Source organism: Podarcis bocagei, assembly GCF_964188305.1.
Source record: "Podarcis bocagei genome assembly, chromosome: Z".
In the NCBI taxonomy this organism is placed as follows: domain Eukaryota; kingdom Metazoa; phylum Chordata; class Lepidosauria; order Squamata; family Lacertidae; genus Podarcis; species Podarcis bocagei.
In genome coordinates this window covers 24833339-24852534 of record NC_138140.1, presented here as the reverse complement: position 1 = coordinate 24852534, position 19196 = coordinate 24833339, and the positions used below count along the sequence as shown (strand labels likewise).

The window sequence follows — 19196 nt, the reverse complement described above, 5'->3', positions numbered from 1 at the left end:
AAAGAAGTCTGAATTTTTAAGGATAGCTGCATTTCACATGACACTTTGCAGAGGCAGCCAAGTTGGTTCCCTCCAGCTGTTGTGGATTACAACTCCCATAATCCCTGACCAGTGGCCCTGCCAGCTGGGGCTGATGGGAACTGGAGTCTAAAAATATTCAGACGGTTCCATGTTGGCTACCCCTGTTGTTTTGGTTTAGGAAGTGCAAATTAAGTAGCTTTATATTAAAATGTCAAATGAATGGGTATCTCACCCATTCTTACCTGTATTTACATTAGCCTGGAATTGTGACTTACTAGGTGCTCAGCACAGTAGCTTATTAAAGTGGCCTTCCTTTTGTTGCTGGGTGTGGAGTAGGAAACTGCATGTTCAATGACTTGGATTAGAAAGGTGCAATTGTTAGTGGAGGGGGGAGGAGGAGAAGGGGCTACTAAATCCTTAATTTAATAATAATAATAATAATAATAATAATAATAATAATAATAATAATAATTTTTATTTATACCCCGCCCTCCCCAGCCAAGGCCGGGCTCAGGGCGGCTAACAAGCAATAATAAAAACAAGTTGAATGAATACAACTTAAAACAAGATTAAAATACAACATTAAAATATTGAAACATTAAAATATTAAAACGCAGCCTCGTCACAGGAGGAGAAAGAAGAAAAAAAAAGAAAGAGGAGGAGGGAATCAAACTGGCTCCAAGCCAAAGGCCAGGCGGAACAACTCTGTCTTACAGGCCCTGCGGAAAGAAATCAGATCCTGCAGGGCCCTGGTCTCATGAGACAGAGCGTTCCACCAGGCCGGAGCCAGTGTTGAAAAGGCCCTGGCTCTGGTTGAGGCTAATGTGACTTCCTTAGGGCCCGAGGCCTCTAGAGTGTTGCTATTTATGGACCTTGAGGCTCTCCGTGGGGCATACCGGGAGAGGCGGTCCCGTAGGTACAAGGGTCCTAGGCCGTGAAGGGCTTTAAAGGTCAAAAGCAGCACCTTAAATCTGACCCTGTACTCCACCGGGAGCCAGTGTAGCTGGAAAAGCACTGGGTGAATATGCTCCCAGGACAGAGACCTCGTAAGGAGCCTCGCTGCAGCATTCTGCACCTGCTGGAGTTTCTGGGACAGCTTCAAGGGCAGCCCCGCATAGAGCGAATTTACGTGCTAATTGTTTCCTAAAAATCCCCCTCTGCTGATTTTCACCTGGTGAAAAAAAATATATATGGCTCAGGACCCCAATATGTTAAGGACTTCATCTTCTCACATGAACTTACTTGGATCTTGCAGTTGCCATCTGAGGCCTATTCTCGTGCACAATTCCCTTGAAGGGGTAGTGTGCAGTGTGGCAACAGAAGAAAGAGTCTTTTCAGTGGTGGTTCCCCAATTGTGGAACGCTGTCCTCAGGGAGGTGAGGCTGGAACCATTATTTTCAACTTTTAGGTGCTAGGTGAGGATGTTCCACTTTACCCAGGCATTTGATTTTTATTTGTAACCATATGGTATAATGATGCCTAGCTTGAAGTTGTGTTCAACTGTTTTGTATGGTGAAGTCGGACTTCTCCTTTTTGTAATAATATTGCAGGATGAGCTCCTTTAGTAAATAATGTTTAAACTTTTGTATTTGCATTTCTTTTTCTTTTTTTACAATTGAAAGTCACTTATGTAGTAGTAGTAGTAGTAGTAGTAGTAGTAGTAGTAGTAATAATAATACCCCACCCATCTGGCTGGGTTTCCCCTGGCAGCTTACAACACATTAAAAATGGTAGAAAAAAATATAGTAAGTAACATGCTGTTAAACTTTTAAAAAGATATATTGACACTTTGCTTTTTCCACATTTAAATTAGGGCTTGTTACCCAATTATTGAAACCATTGGCTCTTTGTCTGTAGGCTAACTCAGTAATGAACATCCAGCTACTGCATAATGCTAGCAGAGTTAGAGAAAATCTGAACTAGTTGCTGCTTATGTGGGTTTTTGCTTTGCATTTTTTGTTTTGCATTTTTACTGTCTAGCCCTGTTCATATGTAGTAATCCCAGTCTGATAAACTATGGTTTATCAGACTAAAAATGAATCCTCCCTTCTTTTGTGCACATTGATGCAATATTTTTCGTGTTTGTTAAACCATAGTTTCCTATTAGTATCTGAATCAGGAAACTCTGGTTTCAGCTCTGACTACCGGTAAGGATTGCAAGTTGTTGTTTCATGATTGTAGACAGAACTTAAACCACACTTTCCCCATTTAGACATAATGGAAAACTGCTTTGACAAATCATAGAAGTATTGTTTTATAAAGGCTTGCTTAAAAAAGAGGAAGCGCATCCCTTAAAAAAGACAAGAAATGACTCAGATTTGTGTAGATTTGACCCAGATTTGAGGACCCAATGTGGTGTAGTGGTTAGAGCACTGGACTACAACCTGGGAGACAAGTGTTCTAGCCCCCACTCAGCTGTGAAGCTCACTGGGTGAGCTTGGGTCAATCACTGTCTCTTAGCCTAGCCTACCTCACAGGGATGCTGTGAGGATAAAGTGAGGAGAGGAAAAGCTGTGTCCACACTGAGCTCCGTGGAAGAAAAAAAAGGTGGAATAGAAATGTAATAAATAAGCAAACAAACAAATAATAAAAATTGCACAGTAAATTTATAATTACTGCAGTTGCACATTTAAAAATAATTACCAATAATCAGCATCAGACAGCATAATGGGTTGCTTCCATGCACCAGACTTCTAGTTGGTCGCATTGCTGTTGCTTCTTAACCCAGAGGTAGATGGGGAGGGGTAAGGCAGCGAGGAGGTTGCTATGGAGCAAACACACCAGACTGGCTCTGCCGGTGCATCTGCACTGCCTTGACTTTAGGGATGGGTGAGAAATCTGGTTCAGTTTACATTGAAAGGTAAACCTACCTAATTTGCACTTTCTGAAAAAATACACAAACTGAAGCATAGCTGTCATTTGAAATTCACATTTTCTCCAATTCTGGCAGTTCTCCGGACGAATAATTATCAGTGCAAAAATACGCATGCTTAGGGTAAAGTGTGCTTTAAAAGTTGTACATTTAGTGGAAACAACATACATATGTGAATTATGTTAAGGCAAATGTAAATATTAGGGGAAATATGCTTTGCAAAAATGTGTGTATTAGGCAGCATTGCATACAAAAATGTGTACATCATGAGAATTCCACACTAAAACACTGCTTAAATTCCACAAGGACTTTTTTTTAAATTGCAAACTGATGTGGCAAACTGAAATTAATATTGGAAAAATGAGAAAACGGGAGAAAGGGAAATTGGCAGATTCTCCCACTCTTTCTTTTCAGTTCCTAGCAATGACCCTGGTCTAGTCTGCATTCCTACAGCATCTTCTCTGATGTGAGAGGGAGGGTGCCAGTACAAAGAAGGAATGTGGTGTCACAGAATGACCTGGTGCTGGCTATCTCCTCCCAACCCTGTGCTCATTTGGCAAGGCAATTGCAGTGCAGTGTGCTCTAAGAGCCAAAGAACATCTTACTTTATTGGTGTGAGTGCAATCAATGGGCTTCACTTTGAAGTTTAATCTGCAGCTTTCAGGGAGGGAGAAACATCAGGATCAGGCTTGTGGTATGTGGGAGAGTTTTGAAAAAGACTTTGCCTTCCTACTCCAGTCCAGATGAAAATTATCTACCCATAAGCTTCATTCTAGCCTTGAGGGGGAATCTCCCATTCATGCTTTCTGGTGTGGATGTGGGTATGTCATCAAGACCACAGGCAAGTGGGGGAAAGGGTTAATCATCCATGCGGCACAGTCCTGATTTCTTCCATACATGCACAGCTGCAATTAAAACTTTAAAAATAAAGCAGGTTAATTACATTCAGAAAATTAAAATGACACCTAGTTTGGAACTAAATTGTGCAGTTTGGTGTCTTGTCCAACACATGCAGACAGACAACTTTTATTTGTACATAAGGAAGATATACTTATTCAGGCAAGGAGTTGTAGAGGTTCGGCAGCAGACGCAGTGCTCAGGAGTCACAATGCAGGAGTTCAAGAGCAGGGCAAGAAGTTCAGAGCTGAATGGAAGTGATGAAGGTATCCCAACAAGTTTTCCTGCACCTCTTGGCAGCATTTAAAGGCAGGATGTGGGATGCTCACTCATGAGACTCTCTCACCTTATGGGAATGTTGAAGCTGTTGAATGCACTACTTCAGAGTGGGTCTGGGTCCCATCTGCAAAGGTAGCACCTAGTTCTAGGTGGCAAGGCTGAGCCCTCCTGTTCAGGTTCCCCCCTCGGCTTATCAAACCCCTCCTCTGCTTCCCATGAGGGGAGAGTCCTCTACACTAAGGTTACCAGATTTTTTCCAAAGAATCTGGGGACACGTATTTTTTTTTTTGAAAAGAGAAAAAAAGTTATTTTTTTTTAAAAAATGAAGAAGTAATATCTTCTCTTCTGTGGTCTCCTCTGTCACATGGCCTTCCTCTGGGCCCTGGCCTGCTCTCTTGGAGTGCTAGCCACCGTGGAGTAGGCTCGGGTTGGCCTGGGCTTGGCCACGTGTCCTTCCCGGTGCTCTCCTACCTCTCCTCCTCAGCGGCAGTGGTGCGGCAAGGTCGGGGCTCCTCTCTTTTTTCCTCCTTACTTTTTCTCTCTTCCTTCTCCTCCTCCTCTCCTCCTTCTCCCTACATTGGCTCTGGGGTTTTCCTGGCCCTGGAGCGCTGCTGGGCAGTCGGCCGGGTGCTCTCACTCCCAGCTTGATTTGGTTCGCGGGGTGTGTGTGTGTCAGCGATTTCCCCAGTTGACACGCCGGGTGTCCCTAATTCCCCCTCAGCAGTGGCGGTGGCAGCAGCAGCCTCAGCAACCTGGAGCCAGCCTGGTAGTGCAGTTGGCTCTGGCTGGCTTCAGGAGCTACTTGCTGCCATGGCGCCCGCCATTTTGCCTTGCCAGAAGTCCCCACATGATGTGTCTTGTGCTGTTGAACCAATCACGCAACATTCATTCCCTACTAATAAATCTACAACACTTAAAATATAAATCTGGGGACATTAAATGAAACCCGGGGACATTCTGGGGATGGATTTTGTCCAGGGACAGATTTGAAAATCTGGGGACTGTCCCCGGGAAACAGGGAAGTCTGGTAACCATACTCTACACCCCCTTCCAAAGTGAGTGATGTTGGGGTGGAAAGAGGAGCTCTCCCTTCTCCAGGCCAGGTTCCCACCATTCACCCCCCTCCTCTGTTTCTCCCTTCTCCTATGTCAGAGCTTGCAAGTTCAAGCCCAACAACACTATGAGGCTCATGACACTCAGTTGTTTTTTGACACTGACCCTCTCTATCCTATTTTATTGAGCCTCAAGCCATGCTTAAATATTCAACATTTTAAAGGTTTTAAAGATTCTGCTATTGCTTTGTAAAGAAGATGTAAATAACTCCTTCCCTGGAGTTTTCTAAAGAGAAGTCAGATGGCCATCTGTCAGGAATTCTTTAACTGTGATTGTAGCGGGTTGGACTAGATGATCCTTGGGACCCCTTCCAACTCTAGATTCTATGATTGTATGGCAACATTAAGTTTCCAGTGGCAGGTTTGCCCAGGGCTGAGGAAATGGATTCCAACAGCTTGATGCAAAGAATGCTGGTGAAAGGCTCTCACATAAAATCAGGTACATGTAGAGAATTTTTACTCTCACTGAGCCTTCAATCTAATGCATCTATATCTTTCATAGTTAAATAAAGTTAAAAATACAGACAACTTTTTTCATTGTAATCTTTTACTGCCCTCTACAGGCTGCTGGTCAAATGAGTATTTTTGTTTTTAGGGATCTTGGAAGTATAATTTTCCTAATTAGTTGCTTGAGATTTTTTTATATATATTTAAATAAAATATGAGATAGAGTCTGGTTCAGATCTGATCTGTGCTGGAGAAGAATTTCAGGGCATGTAAAGCTCACTGCTCATTTGAGGTACTAGGGCAGAGCTTCCCAAACTGTATGCTGCAACACATTACTGTTGCTCCCCCAAACTCCTCCCGGGGCAGGAAAGGGGTTAGTTTAACCTCCAGTTTTCTAGCAAAACTGAATTACTGTGTTGCAAAATGATGCATGTCTAAAAAGTGTGTCACCATCATGAAAAGTTTGGAAAGCTTTGTGAAGTGTGCAGAAAAATGGAAATATTATACAGAACTATAGCATATTAGGAAAAATTGCTCTGCAGATATGTTTGTGTTCAGCAAAATCATAAATGTATATATTAGGAGAAAGTCACACTAATCCTGCTGTATTTTCACAAGGACATTAAAAATAAAAGATTCACAGACTGATGTGGGACTGCGAAGAACTAGACTTAAAATTGGAAAAATGAGAAACCAGGGGAAACCTGAAATCAACGTATTTGCTGATCTCTAGTTTCATGTTTAAGGTTCAGCACCACCTTGAAGAAACACTTCTCATTTTATTTTTACAGACACCACTGAGCATTCAATCTTATACATCATTTCTTGCTCACAGAGCCTGTTTGATGATAAGGATTGCTGTGTAATCTGATTGCAATCACTGTGATAAGAAATTAAAGGATCATGCTAAACATTCAGCATCGACAGATTCCAGCTGGTTTTGCTTCTTAGCAAAGCATTTTCTCCAAGTTTGAAATCCCAGGAACAGTAGCATGTTTGGTGCAATGACCTTGAATGTGGATCCTGTCGTGGCTGTTGCTTTGGCTTCCAATCACATCTCCTCAGCCCAACTCCCAGTGCATACAAATAAGGCACTTTCCCATTTGCTTCTGTTCACTGAAATTTCTGCAAAGTTCCTGACTCCCACATTATTTACCGCGCCTGAACAGTGGCATTGATTGACAGCGGAGCAGGCTCAGATACAGGCTTTAGGATTGATTAGATAGCACTGCATCAATCTACTCCGCTGTATTTGTGTCTACTTTAATGTAATAGTATATTGGCAGCAACAGTTGGCCATAACAGAAGTTTCAGTCATTAAACCTCACGTCAGCCTACTGTATTGGAAAACTGACAAGAACTGGTGAATAAAAATAGGTAGGGAAGCTATTCTAAGGGTATGAATGATTTGTGGTTAATAAACCACTTCTGAATTTCAACAAAGGCTGGCTTTCCTTTTGTTCTGTTTGATTTTGGAGGTTTGGTCTTTCTAAAACAATTATTATAGGTCTTCAAAACTTGTTACAGAGAATTGCATAATGGCATCCGTAATTCTGTAGCCCACCAACATGGTGGCAGTCTCCTGTGGTTTTTCAGACATTGGGTGACCCTTCTCCCCTGCTGTTCATGTAGTCCAAGGCAAGAGGAGGGAAGGAAGATTACTGAGTTCATGGTGGGCTGGTGACCTGTTCTTGGTTGGGTGGGTCACACGATGTTCAGATGTAGTGATACCGTGTTGGACTTGGCTTAAAGTCCCACCCAGCTGCATCTCTTGTTGAGTAACCTTCAGGCCACCCTAGGCTACCTTCAGAATTGTTTTGTGGGTAAAAGAGGGGCAATTCCCCTTGTATGCTGTATTGAGCTTCTAGGAGGGCACGTGGTTTACAAGTGTAATACGTATTCACTTTCCCCAGATTGACCAAAGGGAGGGATCATTCATTCAGTGGAGTCTCTTGTTTCTCAATCAATAAGAATTTTGTTTTAAATAACTTGTCCCTCACAAGAGTAGGTAATGCACTTATGCCATCAATCATCTTTTGCAGCTATTGCCCCTATGAGGCCTGCTGCTTTCTGTGGTAGGGATGATGGGCAAGGTTGAGAAAGAAGAGTTGGTTGAAAAGGGAGGAAGACTGTGCAGAACCCTGAATGCTGGTTCAGTGCTGCTTTTATAATGGAAATGAAGTCTTGCTTTCTGCATTCTTACTTTGAGAGGTTTGGAAGGCTGCTGGATCTAAGAGGTTTTTAAAAGGCTTCAAGTGTTTCTAAGGAACTTGGGGAGGAGGGAGCCAGGAAGGTAAAAGCTTATGCCTGCTGCAATGAGGAGTGGAGCTTTAAAGGGGCATAAAGCTTAGAGATGACAGGGTCTGACCATGCCTCATGGGTCTGGATGCAGCCGGATAGACACAGAGAGGTGGTGATGAAATAAATAGAAGCACTAAGCAGAAATCAGGCTGCCCATGCTTATTGAGCATTTTTATTTCTTTGCAGGAAGATTGGATGATGTTGGCTATTTTATAAGTGCTTATCCTGAGTTCTTTTTGAAGATTTTATATGATGTTGTGCCAAAGAAACTGTTAGAGTGGTGCCTCGCAAGACGAAATTAATTCGTTCGGCAAGTTTATTCTTATTGCGAGTTTTTCGTCTTGCGAAGCACGGTTTCCCATAGGAATGCATTGAAAATCAATCAATGCGTTCCTATGGAAACCGCCTTCAGACCAGGTCCGGGGACAGTCTGTCCCCCGACCTCTTCTGAAGGCTGGGGGGGGGGATGACAAGGGCTTTCCTTCCCACCGCCAGCCTTCAGAAGGCTGTTCTGAAGGCTGGCGGTGGGAAGAAAAGCCCTTCTCCCCACCTCCCGCCCCGCAAGCTCCGGGGACAGGAGCGCTTTGCTGCCGACCGCCAGCATTTTAAAAGCTTCCGCTGTCCCGGGGGCGATTTTAAAATGCTGGCGGGCGGCAGCGAAGCCTCCGCTGTCCCAGGGCGATTTTAAAATGCTGGCGGGCGGCAGCGAAGGCTTCGCTGCCGCCCGCCAGCATTTTAAGATCGCCTGGTACAGCGGAGAAGCCTCCGCTGTCCCAGGAAGGCAGGCGGGGGGGAGCAAAGACTTTTGCCCCCCGCCGGCTCTTCTGAAGGCCGGCGGTGGGCGAAAGTCTTTGCTCCCGACCGCCAGCATTTTAAAAGATGTCCCTGGAGATTTCCCTATGGGCTTTCTTCTTGCGAAGCAAGCCCATAGGGAAATTCGTCTTGCAGAACAACTCAAAAACGGAAAACTCTTTCGTCTTGCGAGTTTTTCGTTTTGCGAGGTGTTCGTCTTGCGAGGCACCACTGTATCTCACATTTCCCAATGCATTTTCCTGTCACTTTCCTTGTTGTAGAAAGTTTGATCATTGGAGGAAGTAGGTTTGTTGGAAGAATAAGGAACCGAGACAGACCAAAATCTACATATCCACCCATCCCTATTTGTATCAAGGTTGTTTTTGTGTATGCATCTTCTGTGTGATCTCCTCTTTTTGATACTGTTTATCTGGCCTTATTATTAGACAAATGGGTAGTTATTTAGTTTATTATTTTGTATTTTTTACTGTCAGGGAAAAGTATATTTTTACTGTGGGGGTGCTTGTGCGATTTTCCTGTCTCAGGTACCAGAGTAACTTCTCTTGACTTGGGAACTGTGGATCTTGACTTGCAGAGGTTGGGTACTAGTGACTGCTTTGCCTCAGGCAATAAAATGTCTTGAGCTGGCCCTGCGAATATAACACAATGTAACATAAATGTATATGTGAGAGGAGAGCACCTTATTTTTTGAATGTGGCTAGGTTCTGACAGAGCAGAGGAACATACTGCATTTTAAAGTGTACACAGAGGATGTCATGTGGGGATGCGGCAAAGATGTACATCCCAATGCACATCAGGTTGGCTTCAGTTCTCCTGTGAGTGTTCTCTGGACAGTTCCCTAGACAGCCTTGTGTAATGTGGTAAAAAGCTCACAGTGCGTAGAAATCACTCCCATGAGAGATCCTGATGGCCAGCAACTTGAATGGCTTTAAAAATGGATTGGACAAATTAATGGAGGGTAAGGATTTCAATGGCTGCTAGACACAATGGCTGTGCTACATCTGCCATGTTCTGTATGTTGTACTATCAGAGGCTGTATGCCTTCATGTACCAGTTGCTGGGAATTGCAACTGGGGAGTGCACTGTTGCACTCAGATCCTGCTTGTGGGCTTCCCAAAAGAGTCACTATGACAACAGGATGCTGGACCTGATGGGCCTTTGGCCTGATCCAGCAGGGCTCCCCTTATGTTCTTATACCTGCATCTTGATGCCTTCTTAATACTCCTGCAATTTTTGGGGAAATAATTTAACTCCCGTTTGTTTTGCTTTCCTCCCCTTCCCAGCCACTGTCCCACCCAACTCATCCATCACCAGAATCTCCACCTTTCAAACTCCTCTTGGACAGATGCCAGTCTGTGCCACTCTCCCAAAGTACCCCAATGGGGCTGGATCAGCTTGGCCGGCAGCGGAAGTTACTGTTGAGTGCTGGTGGTAAGTAATGTTTCGCGTGGACTGTTTTGAAGCAAAGTTCTTTGCTCTGAAAGGCGAGGTTGCAACGGGGGGGGGGTGCATGAGGGATGGCGGCGAGGGAACATGATAGAATGCTGTGAAATTGTGCACAGTGGAGAGAAAGTGCATTAGGGCACATTTTCCCTTCTTTGGGTCATCTAAATAAATTGATAGACAGTTCTTTACGCAACATTCAGTTATTCACTGCCAACAGACATGGCGTGGCTGCTAGCTTTAGAGGGTGATTTGACAAATTCACAGTGAAGTTACAAGCTGTTATAGTGATATATACCATCTCTGGTTTCAGAGGCAGCAAGGCACTGAATACCAGCTGCTGGGACCAACAGCAGCTGAGGGCTATCGTCTTTACATTGCATTTCTAGGCTTCTCAGGGGCACCTGAGTTCATCACCATGAGGATGTTGAATGGGATGGGCCTTCTGTCTCATCCAGGCTTCACCAACACAGTGAACTCCAGATGTTTTGGACTATAACTCCCTTCAGCCCCAGCTGTGTGAGCCATAGTCTGAAACATTGGAGGGCAAGTTGGTGAAGTCTGGTCTTAATCCAGTCAGACTCCTCTTATGCTCCTTTGATCATCTTTGGAGCTAAGTCCTGTTTGAGGTACAAAGGCTAAATCTCTTTCAGTCATGCCCCTGATGTTGAAGTTCTGACACTTGATTTCCATGAAAGTTAGGTTTCAAAATGGAACATAATGCTTGAAAACATGGGTCTTACTCTCCATCTCCCTCCCCATTTCCCCCCTCAGAACAGCTGTATAACGTAGGCTAGTTGGAAAGTATGTGAATGGACTTCATAGCTGAAAGGGGATTTGAACTTAGGTCTTCCCTGGTCCAAGTTTAATGCCCCATCCCATTGATTCCCAAACTCAGAAATGGATTCATTAAAGACTGTTGTGAGCCCAAAGCTCCCATCCATAGAGGAAGTCCCACTGTTTCTCTGCATGAATCACTACTCTTGTTTTCCTCTTCAATTAATTTCTGCTGGAAGCAAGTAATTTTGTGTCTATCCATTGGTTGTGATTGGGTCATTCATTAACTCCTGATGCAGAGATGCAGCAAAATTAACCACTCTTAGGGCTTATCTACAGTTCCTCTTGTTGTGCTGTTTTCCCACGGGGAAAACCCACTCTTTAGTGTTCATTTGGAGGAAACGGCAATTTGGGTTTTCCCTGGATCGTCATTTGTTCTGATCTAACACTAAAGAGCAGATTTTCCCTTGGAAAGGAGCAGGGCAATGAGAAAACTACTCAGACCTATGGCTAGAAAGTGTGGGTCAAATGGAAAACCACTCAAACTCATGCTATCTAGACACGGCACAAGCGAAAGTGAGGACGAGCCCTTTGACTAGAGAATGTTGTTTGCTGCATCTCTGTATGAGTCACTGCTCTGGGCCTGCCTCCTTTGATCAGCTTCCACTGAAGTCTGTGCATCATACATGCTTAGATTATCATCATTCCTACTGCAGATACAGCATAATTACCACACTTCATCTCTTCATGATTATCTGCTTTGGCTCCATTCCTTTCTAATTAGCTAACCCCGTTAGGCTCAATTCCTCCATATCTCTGCAATGGGTGTGTTTGCATCATTCAGTCCCTCCCAGTACAGAGCAGCAGTATTTCCCACTTTTTAGAGGAAAGCTGGAGATTGTGTCTCTGTTTGAGTTGCTTCCCTCCTCCCAATCAGGCGTGCTATCAGAAACATTGGGGAGCTGTTTCTCTGAAGGTGGGTGGTTCTGGACCCTTTTGCATATTAAAAAGTGATGACTGTGAGGATGTTGAATGATGGGTGCCTCCCCTTGGAATTCAGGAAAAAAAAATGCGTTGTGCAATGGTTTGTCAATGCTGTGCTATCCACTGTCCATCTTTCTTTTATTTGTTTCTTCAACATATGCTGCTTTCAGATGTTGTGGGTCTCCAATTCCCACCAGCCCCAGCCACTGCTGGGAGTTTTAGTTCAGTGAGTTCAACAGGGCCACAGGTTCCCCACCCCAGGTTTACAGCCTGCATCTCAATTTTCCCTTGTTGTGCCATTACACTGTATTGATTTTAAGTTTCAGGATAGGACTATGGAGACTTGCATTGTAATTCCTTCTCAGCATGACTGGGTGAGCCAGTTGTGCTTTCTCTCCCTCTCTCTTTTTCAGCCTAACCTACATTGCTAAGTTGTTGTGAGGATAATGTGTGTGTGTGTGTGTGTGTGTGTGTGTGTGTGTGTGTGTAATGAACCATGAACACTGCCTCGAGGTGATACAAATAATCCTTAATGAATTAATCTCATTGAATGACTTCATTTCAGTGTATTAGTGAATTTTACTAGTCAGCTGAGTTCCTGAACAAAGATTTGAACTATGTTTTACCTATTCAAACCCACTGCTCTTTCCTTTCCCACCCACCCATTGCCGGATCCTCTAGTTTTGGGTCATAGATCTATTGCAGCCTTCCCCAAGTTTGGGACTACAATTCCCATCAGCCCTAGTGCTCAGGGGCCATGGGAGTTGTAGTCCAAAACATCTGGATGGCACCAGGTTAGGAGAGGCTGCATTACAGTGCTGCATACTCCCAGATAAATATGGGGCAGTGGCGTAGCGTGGGGGGTGCAGGGGGGGCCGGCCACACTGGGCGCAACATCTGGGGGTTAGGGTTAGGGGGTGCAAATCCACGGGTTAGGGGGCACAAATCCACGGGTTGGGGGGCGCAAATTACTTACCTTGCCCCGGGTGCTGACAACCCACGCTACGCCACTGATATGGGGTGCACCTGTATTGTCTGGTGTAGTGGAGGAAATTTAGCAAAATACAGACTGAACTTTATTGAGGAATTCATCCCAAATCCAGCTGCTTTAGGTAGGTGCTCTTCTCCCTTAAAGCGATGACAAGCCCAAAGGAGGGAGGGAGTGAACACACAAACCCCCACATGTGCAGTTTGTGATGTGCTGAAGCCACGTGCAGCCTGCTGACTCAGGAGCCTGCCTAAGCAGCAGCTGTGGACTTGCACGTGGTCTCTGCGCTTCTCTGCAGCCTCTGCTTCCCATTGTGTGTCACTTCCAAGCGAGAACAGTGCGAAAAAGGAGGATGTGGCTTTGCACCCTATCAAAAGGCAGCCGTGCCTCTCTGGAAATCTCAAAGGCTGCTCTTCTTACAGCACTAGCTAGGGGGAGCTTAATTCTTGGCTTAATTCAAATCATACCTTTTAATTTTAGAAACTTTGATTCCTCAGTAGGAATGCTTCCAGAATTCTCATCTGTGTTCTCCCCCAGATTTTGGAGTTTTGAAACACAGAGCCTCAAGCTTGCCGATCAGAAGGTCAGCGGTTCAAATCCCCGCGACGGGGTGAGCTCCCGTTGCTTGGTCCCTGCTTCTGCCAACCTAGCACTTTGAAAGCACGAAGGGCAAGTAGATAAATAGGTACCGCTCCGGCAGGAAGGTAAACGGCATTTCCGTGCGCTGCTCTGGTTCGCCAGAAGCGGCTTAGTCATGCTGGCCACATGACCCGGAAGCTGTACACCGGCTCCCTCGGCCAATAAAGCAAGATGAGCACTGCAGCCCCCGAGTCGTCCGTGACTGGACCTAATGGTCAGGGGTCCCTTTACCTTTATTCTTGTTTCTGGAGTGGAACACTGTTGCATAAGAGCACAGGGAGTGGGGAAGCTTGTTGCTCTCCAGGTGTTGCTGGATTTACACCTGTCATCATCTTGGCTGGCTGTGCTGGCTGTGACTGATGGGAGTTGGAGTCCAGCAACATCAGGAGGGCCACACATTCTCCATCTCTGCATTAGAGAACCCTCCATTGTTTACCCCTAATATTGTTGAAAACACCCTCCATGCACCACTTGTGCTAGCATTCTTTGTTCCTACACAGGTATTTTCCCTCCCACCCCTTGCAAGTACACAGTTTTAAAAGTACTGCTTTTAAAAAAGCCATCTTGAATAGCATGCCTATATACCTGGTTGTACCCAAGGTTCTTTGATGTGGTGCACCAATGCAAAGGAGCGCAAGTGCACACTGGTCATGCAGTGAACTGACGGAACAGAAATCATCAAGAGACTATGCACGCCCCATTTCTGTAATTTATTTTAGAAAGTTCCTGCAGGTCAGGGGTGGCTAGCCCGTTGCACTCTAGATGATGTTGGACTTGGAACTCCCAGTAGCCTAGGCCAGCATGGCCAATAGTAAGGAGATTGGATAATTTCTGTGTAAACTGGAGCATAAATTCCTAGTGTTCACTTTTTTATCTCATGTCCAGAATGGAAACTAATCTGGCGAATATGATAGGCATTTTTGTTTGCACGCTCACTGGTTGTGTTTGTTATTAGTCAGAGTGATCTGACTTCCGGTCAAGATGGCAATGGAGATGGTTGGATGAAAAGAAAGCTCTTCTTTGTTCTTTTTAAGCATTGCTTGATGCTTAATTCACTTTCTGCATTCAATGGATGAATTAATCCCAGGGATTCTTAATATTGATGATGTAATAGGCATAGAGAACCTCTTTTTATGACTGCCATCATGCACTCTGTGGTGACATTTCAGAAATGGCAGATGGCAAAAGGAGTATATGGTAAAAAGACATAAATTATGGAATCAGGGAACGATCAGGTTCTTTGGAAACCCCGTTTGTACACCCGTGTTCCATGAGGATTAGGAGACCTAAGCAAAATGATAATGAAATTGTTGATGTTATTGGTTTGGAGGAACCCTGAATCTGTGATTATCACAAAAATGTAAATCACCATTGTAGAAAGCAGCACCTACCCTATGTAGAAAATGATTCTAGAGACTTTCTGTGGAGCATATAAGATTTCTAAACTCTTTCTTAGCTTTACCTAATCAGTCACAAGATAAAATAATTGACAGAATATCATCCTTGAGATACACTCTACGAGGCCTTGATAAAGGCATAATTATTCAAGAAGAAGATATAGAGATAATGAGCAACCAAGAGAGATCTGAGCAGGGGAACAGAGGAAGTTAACCTTCTTTAAAATAAGGACAAAATACCAGGGGAGATTTACTCCCTCACTAAAGAATGGTAACTTAATGTGCCTCCTAGGGGCCAATCGACTAGAGCAAAATGGCAACAAAGAATATATTGCAGCTCAGAAAAATGGGGACAATATGAATCTTTAAGGCACCACAATACAATAGTACAAAAATAACTCTTGAAGACCCAGAAAGGAAATCGGTTTGTTTTTGTGGACAAAAGAGGGAACTTTGTATAAATGGAATGACAGGTTACTTATCAAAATGGTAATGGGGGAGGGGAATAAGGGGGATGGGATTTTTATGTCATGGAATGTATGGGGACTAGGTAATCCCATAAAGAGATTTGGAGTTTCTGAAAACCTTTGGAAGTTCTGCCCAAACATAATCTGCCGGCAGGAAACACACCTTCATTCTAGGTGGACATGCTTGCTGACTCACAGATACTTTGGGGGGCATTTCTCAGCTTCTGGGATGCCCAATGTGATGCCTCCTTCCTAATAAGGGTCACTCAGATCCTAAGAGACATTGCATATTCTTAAAGGGGAAATTGGGATCAAAATCCTTAACTATTGCTTCTATCTATGGTCCAAACTCCCATCAGCGGATGTTTTTAATACACACCTTTTCTCTTTTCGAGAAATTTAAGGAGGATGACTTCTTGATTGGTGGCTATCTTAATATGTCACATTGTGAGGGCTTGGACAGGAAGGATCAGGGAGCCCCAATTTCTCTCTCCAGGGAGTGCACAATTACAAATATTTTAGTCTGTCATGGCTTGGTGGACCCAGTTGTCACTTTATGTTTCTCTTGTTATGGGTCCCTCTCCAGAATAGATTATGTCTTAATAGATTCTTCCCTCTATGAGGGGTCCTCAACCTAGTTTCAAGCAGAAAGTTATCAGCAGAGTTTTAATACGTAGTTCTGTAGAGTTCTGAGCTTTTCTTTCCCTCTGCATAATTACGTATTAAACATTTACTAAATTTTCATCTTGCCTCTCCTTGTATGTTGTTTTCTCTCTATGCCCATTTTATTCTCACAATCACCCCTCAAGGTAGGTTAGACTGAAAGCGATAACTGACCCAAGGCCATGCAGTGAGCTCCAGAGCTGAGGGGGATTTGAAGCTAGGTCTGCTCAAACTTTCTATGATATTCTTTCTTGCCCAATGAGTAGATGTTGGCATGCCCAAATTCCCTCTAGCCGATTCAAAAGATTTAGAACTCAAGAACTGGGGAGAAACAAGTTTGCAAAAAAAGAAAGAAAAATAAATCTGCTTTTCCAAATATGTTTTTATTTCATCCCACTTTTTGTTGAAACTTGTCCCGGCAGCTGAGAGTGATCTGGGGTCGAAAACCTTGGAGGTGCATCGTGCTGGGAAGAATGGCAGGCGTAGATGGAGACCTCTCAAGCCTGGAGGGGAGCAGTTGCTACTCAATAAAGTAAGTCACCATCTGAAAATGTGTGCCTAACTGCGTCGACAGCATCATTTATCTGCTGCATAGCTAGCTGTGAAAGAAGATGAAGAAGATGACTCTGTATAACTTGCGTAAATATAATTTGCTTCGGCAGCAGCACATTCTTGTTGTTTTAAAGCGTTATTATTCTTAGCAATTAGTCACTGAATTATTTTGTGACTCAGTAAAAACTAGCACATTAACCTCCCCATTTCTGTTGGATATTACTGTTGGAATATTATCTTCGGCAATCTTAGTTTTTGCAGATGGAAAAACGAAGTAATTTTGAATTTGTTTGTGGCTTCGATCTGCTTTTTCCTTATCCTTTGTGGCAATAGAATGGAAATGATCTCAGCAGCATGTCTATGCAACTGGTTTCTTTACAAAGTGCTTTTCTCATATGCAGTTAATTTGCAGGGCTGTTTCGCACCTTGATTGAATTTCGAACTTCTGTGCACATGTTGTACTCTAGGGCTTGCAGGCTAGATTGTGGAAATGTGTGTTTTGATAAGAATTGCCTGGTTTCTCCTGACAGCGTAAGACCAACCGTCAGACAAAGTGAGATGGTAGATTCTGGGTAATGGTACAGGTGTCCACCAACTTATGTGCGATCAACTTGTGCGTATACATGCATCACGGGAAATAATTAAATTCAAACCTGGAAATGGTGGGCGAGAGCTGGAGAGTACTCGTGACTCCTGAAGAGACCCTCCTCTGAGCCTGAAGAGGATGTCAATGAGAGTGGTGAAAGCCCTGAAGAGACAGGAGGGACAGTGGGACTTTGTTTATATTGCTCAGCCTTCCCGTCAAATAGCTTATGCGTGCAGTAGTGCAGCTGCAGCCACCAATTTTCCACGCGTCCTCCAGCCTCCAGCTGGCTCCTAAACCTCCATCCTGGTTGCAGATATTTTTGGATACAGTATTTTTGGTCTGGATTGGAGAGAGTGGCAGAGAAGGCGCTTAAATGGTATTTGGAGGGTGCTCCCCACATAACACGATTTTCGCTTATGCAAACAGGGACTCCGAACGTAACCTGCTGTATTTTTTAAATACGTTTGGCTTCTGTATGTGGAATGTGGGGTAGGAGGCATGAAAAATAGCCTAGAGCTTGTCTCCTGAACCTCAGACCTTGAGACTTTCTGGTGGCATGCAGATTCAGAGTCCCGGAGTTCAGTCGCGGTGCATCATTTAACAGGAAATGGTTATTGTAAGTGCTTACAACTGGTTATTGTAAGTGCTGCCAGTTAGGATAGGAGGTAAATTGTGGATGCAGCAAATCTTTTTTTAAAGGATAAAGAAATCACATGCCTCTCCTCTCTATTTCAGAATTACCACCCTCTTTCCAGTGTGTTTACAAAAAGGTTTTATTATCACATGTATTTGTGTTTAACACTCAGTGTTTTGACCTTGAAATCCCTATTCAGAGAGAAAGAGATATGATGCCTACTGGAGGAACATGCTGAAGAAAGGAAGTAATGTAAACTTAAGAATGGGGGAGAAGGGCAGGTGAGGGGTCCCTGTGTCAGGAGAAATATTTGCATACTTCCATGAAACGCCTGGTGTCCCTTAGGGCAGTGGTGAGATAATGACATATTCACCCATCAAGTATATTGTAGAGGAACCTTATAGGCGCTGTTCTAAACTTCAAAAGTGTGTGCAGAGGCTATACATGTTTATTCTGTACTCATTTGCTATATGGAAAGGATTACTTGGCTTGACTGTGCGTGATGGTTTTTATTTTTTATTTTTACACGGCTTGGGAGAAAATGCTTTTCAAGGGATTGCAGCTGTCGATGAGACCGTTTGCTGTACTTTGGACAGTAACATCTGGGAAGGAAAGGCTTGCAGAAAAAGGTTTTCAATTTTGGGAGCCTCTTTATCTCCCTGCCAAGGCTGCCACCTTTAATTGCTCCTTGTTTCTTCATTTATTGTGTCAGCTGAAATATAATCCATAGAGAAGAATCCCATTAATTGGAGGACAGAGGTGGAGGGAGATCATAGAATCATAGAATCATAGTTGGAAGAGACCACAAGGGCCATCGAGTCCAACCCCCTGCCAAGCAGGAAACACCATCAGAGCACTCCTGACATATGGTTGTCAAGCCTCTGCTGATGGTGAATCTTGTCATTCCATTTACATTTGGCTTTGATTAAAATGGCTGCCTGCATATTGCAATAGGACCCTCACAAACAGACAGAATAAAGGTAAAGGGACCCCTGACCATTAGGTCCAGTCATGACCGACTCTGGGGTTGCGGCTTTCATCTTGCTTTATTGGCCGAGGGAGCCAGCGTACAGCTTCCGGGTCATGTGGCCAGCATGACTAAGCCGCTTCTGGTGAACCAGAGCAGCGCACGGAAATGCTGTTTACCTTCCCGCTGGAGTGATACCTATTTATCTACTTGCACTTTGTGCTTTCGAACTGCTAGGTTGGCAGAAGCAGAGACCAAGCAATGGGAGCTCACTCGGTCATGGGGATTCGAACCGCCGACCTTCTGATCGGCAAGTCCTAGGCTCTGTGGTTTAACCCGCAGTGCCACCCGTGTCCC

General features: G+C 44.1%; 1 protein-coding gene and 1 long non-coding RNA gene across 3 annotated transcripts in view; one reads left to right on the top strand and one right to left on the bottom strand.

Moving 5' to 3' along the window:
- ARHGEF9 (Cdc42 guanine nucleotide exchange factor 9) overlaps positions 1-19196 on the top strand; it is a 272573-nt gene that overhangs the window by 35812 nt on the left and 217565 nt on the right. For both annotated transcript variants that reach the window (XM_081179284.1, XM_081179285.1), the window contains exons 3-4: positions 10026-10173; positions 16523-16632. In XM_081179284.1, the coding sequence (XP_081035410.1) occupies positions 10026-10173; positions 16523-16632 (258 nt within the window). The remainder of the gene's footprint in view (positions 1-10025; positions 10174-16522; positions 16633-19196) is intronic.
- The window catches only part of LOC308578815, a 107275-nt gene that overhangs the window by 53338 nt on the left and 34741 nt on the right, over positions 1-19196 (bottom strand). The gene's annotated exons all lie outside the window — the stretch shown is intronic.